At 49.6% G+C, this 7,751-nt stretch overlaps 1 protein-coding gene across 1 annotated transcript; it reads right to left on the minus strand.

Moving 5' to 3' along the window:
• Positions 1-262: 262 nt before the first annotated feature.
• Positions 263-4,993, minus strand: klhdc7a (kelch domain containing 7A). The gene has a single exon (XM_012841034.3). The coding sequence runs from the start codon at positions 4,835-4,837 to the stop codon at positions 2,234-2,236; it is 2,604 nt and encodes an 867-aa protein (XP_012696488.2). The 5' UTR covers positions 4,838-4,993; the 3' UTR covers positions 263-2,233.
• Positions 4,994-7,751: the final 2,758 nt, after the last annotated feature.

Below are 7,751 nucleotides of genomic sequence, written 5' to 3' on the forward strand. Positions count from 1 at the left end.
TGAAGTAGAGAAACTGTTGCTTCTGTTTGATGGAAAAATCAAGAAAAACAAAGCAGATGCTAAAAGGATTAACAAGACAATGTGTGTGTTTTCAGAAGTTGTCTGTGTGTGTTTGTGTGTACTATGGCAATGGTGGTGGTGTGTGTGTATGTTTTTATGTGTGTGTGTGTGTGTATGTACTGTATGTATGTATGTATGTATGTATGTACAGTATGTATGTATGCACTTTGTTATAGATAGAAAACAGAGAACAACACTGGAATGGAATATTCAGATTTATTGTGCAATTACTCGTAGCATTTATTTTCCCCTGCCGAATGTTTCATTGCCACATCCATTACCACACAATGGTGCCCTCTGAGAGAGAGAGGCGAGGCTGTTTGACAACAGCTCTGATACCTATCAGAAACCGTTAGTCATTTTATGGTCAAAAGTCTGAGGGGAACCATCCAGCTCCCATCCTATTAGGTGTTTAATTACAGGGAATGAAAGTGTTTAATTAGGAAGAATCAAAGACGCTGGAGTTTGATGGTCAGCCATCTGTGGCAGACTTCCCCACTGTTTGGCATCACTGGTGAGGCTCTCTGCATGTGTCCCTGCTGGTCATTATACCATTCAAACACTGTGATTAGTCTTCCTCTATTTCTCTCCCACTCTTCCTCCACGTTCTCCTCTCCATCCCCTCTGTATCTCTTTTTCTCCCTGTCTTACTCTCTTTTCCTTCCCCCCCTCTCTCTACCTCTCTCACCTTTTCTCCCTGTCTCTCTCTTTCTGTCCAAATCTCTTCCTCTCTCTGTCTATCTTTGTATATCTTCCTGTCTCTGCCTCACTCTCTCTGTGTTCTTGTTGTTCTCACCAACTGCAGCAACAGTTCTGTCACCATATCACCCTAGCCTAGTCCATAGACAGCCACATGAGGGCACCAAAGCAACACATCTCTCTGGAGTCGACGTCAGAGGCCGGTGATATCTGTACACCTGGCAGCAGTTTATATCAGTTTTTGCTGATTGTTTTTCTCTTCCGTGTAGTGTAGCAGTCAATAACATGTTTAAAGGTCAGATATTCATCAAACCAGTGAAATGATAAACTGCATATTCAATAAATGCAGAGCTACATTCATACAAAATCTAATTATAAACGGATAGTCCTTTTCTGGTCTCAGTTTGCTTTTGTGAGAAGTATGTACTTTAAACTAACAACAAATAAATAAATAATCGAAATGATCAAAATGGATAGTGTACATGCACAGCAAAAATGCACAAGTGTCCAGGCAATGACAAACATTCATTCCTCTCCTTCAGTCACAAGTAATATAATTACAGCATGCATAGGATATCTTTGTTTCTCTGACAGGGCTTTTGTGTAGGGTCTATACATAAGAAATGGAAACAACTGGGATGTATGGAAGAAAAAGACATCAATATTTCAGAGTGCCTGGCTGTTAATGGCTGGAGAGTTACACACATGTCCAGAATGTAAAGGGTAAAAGAGCTGCTGTAGGGAACAGCCATTTGATTAGCACTCTCACCTTTTCAACAGCAACAAGTTAGCAAGAGCCTTAGCAAGTGATTTAGTGCTTGTAAAGTCAGAAAGTAGATCAGAGGTTGAATCACAACAGTCAGGATTTGCCTGCAAGCATTGCAAAAGATAATGTTATTGTATTTCTGTACAGATGTGGATACATTTCCACATCTCTAATTCATTTACAGACTAATTATTATTATTTTTGCTTTTAGCAAAGTGAACGCTAAAGTATAGTGTACACTATGAGAGAGTGAAAATGAGAGAGATTTTAGAGGACATTTATGAGCTTAAATGGATAACTGTGCTAATAACCCCTGATGGTATGGCATCTTTACTGCCCTTGTGTTTATATTTGCACCATATATTTGCCTAGCAGTCTGATTAATTGTTATGTTTGCATTAGAGCTCCAAAGTATTTGTAAGTTACCACTGAAAGAGGAACCCGATATTAGGAAGATTTAGAGGCTGCCGTAAATCGCTGTGTGAATAGAAAGTCCGATAAACAAATCGCTCTCCTTGATACGGGGTCAATTTTCTCCTGGCACAGTGTACTGCAAGAATCTGACAAGGTTGCTCTATAATTACCTTCAGCAATGCTCCTACCCCGACATAATGCATTCCCACTTGGCCTAATGCGTCTTTGCACACAGAAAGAAACAAAGTTTTCAAGTGTGTTGGTCCCTGTATGGGTGAGCGTTGCTGCTGTGAATCAAACGCTGGTCTGAAGGGTGTGCTTATCGGGTAGAGCCAGGACGAAGGGGAACAGGATGCCTTTGGCGTTTGTGGGGACGCTTAGGTCTTCGGCGACGAAGCTGGGTGAGACCTCGTCGGCCAGGAACCTCATGGTGAACTGCCGGCTCACACAGTAGATTACGTCACCCATGGTGACGCACTGGAAGGCAGGGCAGTGTGGAAAACGCTTAGTGCAGCACTCGTACCACAGCCGGGCCACGGCGTGGTAGCGGTACACGTTGATGCCGAATGTAGGGTTCACGTCAAAGCGGTACAGGAAGCTCCTCACTGCCACCATCTCGGTGGTCCTTTCTTTGTTGCCCATGATCAGGCCCTTCCTCCAAATGTTTGACTTGGGGTTGTAGCGCAGGAGGGTATACCTCAATGTGCCCCCTGACACGAAAAGCTCGCCGTTGCACGCTGTGGCGTGGTGAGCGACAGCGAATGTGTCATTGGGCAGCGGAGCGACGAACGACCATCTGTCGGCACGCGGATCGTAGCGCTCCACAGTCGACAGGCACTCGCCCCCAATGGCGTAGACGTGGCCTTGAAGAGCAACCAGCTTGCAGTGGGGCCTGGCCTCGTTCATAGGACATATTTCACTCCAAATGGAGGTCACGGGGTTGAAGCAGAACACTTTCCTGGAAGGCACCATGGCGCGGTCGGAACCCTGGCAGCCGACCGCCACGAACAGATAGTTGTCCATGGTGCACATGGCTGATCCGACAGAGACGACCTCTGGTGGGATGTCGCACTGGTGGTGCCAGGTGTCTTTGTAGTCATCGTAGTAATACAGCCTGCCAGACATCTGGGGACTCTCCTTTGTCTGTGTCGAGGACCGTCTGGACCAGTCGGGCGACTCCATGTCGGCCACCATGAGACATCGCCTGCCTCTTATCCGCAGTCGCTGGATCTGTTCCCGGTCCCCGGCTCTCAGCCTACCATACAGGCCTGGGTCCCTGAGGACCTGGAGGTAGTTGTCAGACATGACTCGGAGAGACGCCTGCTGTAGAGCCGAGTGGCCGTGCTTCTTGGCCAGGCTGAGGGCCTCCAAGCAGTTGCCTAAATCGAGTTTCCCCGTCAGACTTTCCCAATCTGCACTGGCCAGGCTCTCCAGGGGGATGTGTACAAATTTGGCCCCAGCAACCGTCTCCAAGCTCGGCTCGTCCGCAAACTCTCCGGGGCCCAAGGTGTCTTTGTCAGGTGCCGTCAGGCTGATGGAGCTGGAAGGGATGTCTGCAGATAGCGGAGCTGGAGAGTGGCTGTGTGGCGGATCAGAGGCTTTCACTGTCAGGCAGGGAGACTGGAGCTCGAGGTTAGCAGCTGCCATCAGGTAGCTGTCCTTCCGTATTAGCCCCCTCTGAGGCTGGCTGTGGGGAGACGGTCTGGGGCTGCTGGGAGACTGGCCAGCATCCACCGACCCCTGGGTGAACACCAGATCTCGTATGATCATAGGGGGACTGATGGGGCTCGGCGTGCGAGGAAATTCATTACTGTTGCTGCTGTTGCTATGTCGAGTGACTAGCGTTATTGGATGTGGCTGCAGCCTAGCCCCGCTATCATAATGGATACTTGTGGGGCTGCGGGGGGAGTTTATATCCGAAATCGAATGGGATGAGGACTCAACATAATAATCGTAGATCTTTCCGCGCACAACGTTCCCCTCTCGTGGGCCCTCCAGCACAAGGTTGGCCTCCTCCACTTTGACCTCCGCCTTGGACTGGAAACTGGAGAAGTTGCCCTTGTGGTTCAGATCTTGTATGAGCTCCCGGCCTACTTCCACAGCGCCATCCAACTTCTTCAGCAGGCACGGGGACCGACGCCCGCTGGGGCTGGTCGGGCACGGTGACAGGCGTCCAGCTGGACTTGCTGGGCAGGGAGACAGGCGTCCAGTTGGACTTGCTGGGCACGGAGACAGGCGTCCAGTTGGACTTGCTGGGCACGGGGACAGGCGCCTGGTGGGGCTTGCTGAACCATTCTTAGCCACAGATGGAGGTGACAGGGTCGTGGCCAGCTTATTAGCCTCCGCTGTCTTTTCTGCTTCGCCCATAACTGAGCTGCACTCCTCTCTGGTGCCCCGGCCTCTCTCCTCTGACACTGATGCTGCTGTCGTCATGATCTGTTGAACTGCAGCGAAGTCTGGGGCTCTGTTGGGGAGTTCACCCCTGTGTGCGTCACCTCTATCAGGTGTGGCCGCTGAGCACACAGAGATTTTCAACACCTGGCGCCCCGAGCAGCCATCTCCTGCAGTGGTCTCCGGTGTCACTTTACCGCGAGGGCGCAGCTCCATCCTACAGCTGCTGCATCTCTTCGGGGCCGAGCCGGAGGCATGGTTATTGATTAATGATGATGGTGATGGCGATGATGGTGGTGGTGGTGGTGGTGGTGGTGATGATGAAGATGATGGTGGTGGCGGTGTGCCGGCGACAGCTCCATTCTGCTGAACCTGACCCTGGCGCCGACCCCTGGAACTGTAGAATCGGTACGCCCAGGAGATGAATAATACAGTGGCCACGGACAGCGTCAGCTTCCCCAACAGTTGCATGTCCAATCGTGCGCCAGGCACGTCCACTGTGGGCATTTCTGGACTAGCCGCTGGTGCTGGACCGCGCGGGCTGTTTACTCTGGACGCAGCTCGCCGCCAAAGTCAACTCCCTCAGCATGACCAATGCCCAGTCACTCCCTGTCCTCTAGTGCCGATAGCAACAGCAGCAGTGACAGCAGCACCAAACCTGCAGGCGCTGTGTGAACTCAATGCGCTCCCAGTCACGCCAGGAACCTGATACCTGCACGGACTGTATTTGCATGCCACGTTAAGGGGAGGGAGGGGCCCGCCACGCTCCACCTGTAGCAGATCTGAGATCTGTCTCAAAGCAGCAGAGAAAGACAGCAACAACAAAAAACACAACACAATGGCCTAATGATGAAAGGGGCTGATGTTCAAGGGAACCCGACAGTTAAAGCGAGCATGTTGGCTTTTTTTTTGCCCTTTATGATAATCACCAGCCTCCCTGCTTTGCAACTTTGCCCGAAAATTTGTCTGACTTTCCTGGCCCGATGAGTCATGGCCGCCCTCTGAGGTGCGCTAGTGTTTGCACATACCGCTGTTAGGGTGGTTATCCGGAGGGAACACGAATTAGAGCTATATTTCTCTATTTGCTGATACGTCCAAAAGATTACGATGATAGATAACACAGCAGGAGGAGCGCAAACACATGGCCACAGTCCGTGTGGGATGTCATTTTGACTTGAGGGTGGTGCTCAGCCGATACGCTGTGTTGACAAAGCCTTCTGTGACCGGGAGAGCAGTGTTTGCATACAGAAAGTATGGCGATCAAAGGTCTATTGTCATGACAACTCTTTTGCCTTCTTCAGAGGAGAGTAGGATGAGGGCATTTTCATGCATACACATAGAGTATATGAGGCGGGGTGGTGGGGAGGAGGCTTATTGATGAATTAGACAAGTTCATAAATAATACACTGTGATAATCCTTTTTGATATTCCTTAAGCACATTTGGTGGGCGCCTTGAAAGTGATATAGCTGTCCAACAGCAGCTCGGCACGCATGAGGAATTTTGACTCCACACACCAACTTCATCATCCATATTTATGGCCTATTCTGACACACACACAATCTAGTACCATCTCTATTACTCTGTATTTGTCTCTCCCTCTTTGTCTCTCTTTCTCTCACACACACACATACACACACACACACACACACACACACACATGTGTATGACTTTGCCCTGATCTCTCTCACACACACACACACACACACACACACACACACACACACACACACACACACACACACACATACAGATATGTGTATTACTTTGCCCTAATCTCTCTCTCTCTCTCTCTCTCTCTCTCAGACACACACACACACACACACACAAAACACACATCCACAGTCATCAGTCACACAAGCCTGTGATTTGGCAGCTGCCACTGAGCTTCCTTTCTGTTTTAATTGGTGCTGCTGAAAGAATGCGTTTAACCCACTGCCTCATGAAGAGCGGTTGCATCAGCAGTCTGCTGACCCCAAGGGAAACTTGTCAAGGGGAGAGATATTTGAACGCTGCTACTCCTGACGCAGATGCTGTTTGGCCACCGGATAGCGCGGTCATTATGCAGCTCAAAGGGAACCTGAGGCTTCAGCCACCCTCTTTGGTGAATAATTCACTACGGTGCCACAAAAGCCTGCTCCTTTGCCTCCCCCTCCCACACTTCTATTCCTCTCTCCTCCATCCTCCCCCCCCCCCCCCCCCACACACACACACACTCACCTCTACCTGTCTGAGTAGGAGGTTTTGTGCCGTAGTGGAAGAACTGTGACCAGCATACGGTGTATACCGACAGGGCCAGTCTGGTTCATTGTATTCTCTTTCCCCCTCTTTGGCCTTCTCTCATTCTCTCTATCCAGTTCTTGCTCTCCCTGCCTCCCCCCCCCCTTCTCTCTCTCCATGTTATGGATGCTCCTGTGCTGCCATAGGTGGCTCTTTCATCACATGTTATCAACCTGTGTTTGGATTTCAGGAAATGTGTCACAAACCACATGATCAGAGGCGTGACAGAGAAAGAAAAAAGGAAACACACAAACAGAGGTGGGGCAAATACAGAGAGAGAGAGGGAGAGAGAGAGAGAGAGAGAGAGAGAGAGGGAGAGAGAGAGAGAGAGAGGGAGAGGGAGAGACAGTGTGAAAGTGAGGAAAGGAAAGAGAAAGGAGTGAGAGATAGAGATCTGTGGGGCATTGGCACTATGCCATTGGTGTCAGGATAATGAATGTCCATGTGATTACTCCAGGAGCACCCCAGGTCTCCCAGGCTGGGTGTATTACAGGCCATAATATTTACAGCCATTTCTAGCTCACGCCTGGAAAGAGTTAAGCAACTCAGGCATGAGATACAGCCCTGGCTACAGCATTTACGGTGCAGTGTATTTCATCCCATAATTTCACAACCTTTGAAAAGATATAATGGAGTTTCCTGCAGAGAGAGAGAGAAAAGGCTCATAATAATGACTGTCGATGTCTCCGGTGTCATTATTAGAGGGTAGGGAGCAATCACATTGTTTCACACACATTGGTTGCATCTGACATTCAGCCAGTGACTGTAAGGTGTGGCTTTTCATGGAACACACACACACACACACACACACACACACACACACACGTGTCGTTCCCTCTGCTACTGCAGCCGGTGTTTATGTTTAATCTGTCATCACCGGAATATCAAGCAAACAATCTGCATTTAATTTCCCTGTCTGCCTCCGAGATCCGGCTGCAGGCCCCCTGTTTGAGCGAGGAGAAGAGCTTGCGAGACGAATGGAGGCTCTCCTCCCTCGCCGGGACAAACACGATGAAGAGAGGCACGCTGGCGTGTTGTTTGCACCTAAATACCATCATTTCGTAAACAGCACACTAATAGTGTGGGTTTTATTCAAGCAGAATAATCAAGCCATTAAAATGCAATTCAGGCATTTTCCCCCA

Source organism: Clupea harengus, chromosome 5 (genome assembly GCF_900700415.2).
Source record: "Clupea harengus chromosome 5, Ch_v2.0.2, whole genome shotgun sequence".
Taxonomy (NCBI): Eukaryota; Metazoa; Chordata; class Actinopteri; order Clupeiformes; family Clupeidae; genus Clupea; species Clupea harengus.

What these genes read in the sequence shown, in the direction of transcription:
- klhdc7a (XM_012841034.3), bottom strand. Translation starts at nt 4,837, where the DNA reads ATGCCCACAGTGGACGTGCCTGGCGCACGATTGGACATGCAACTGTTG.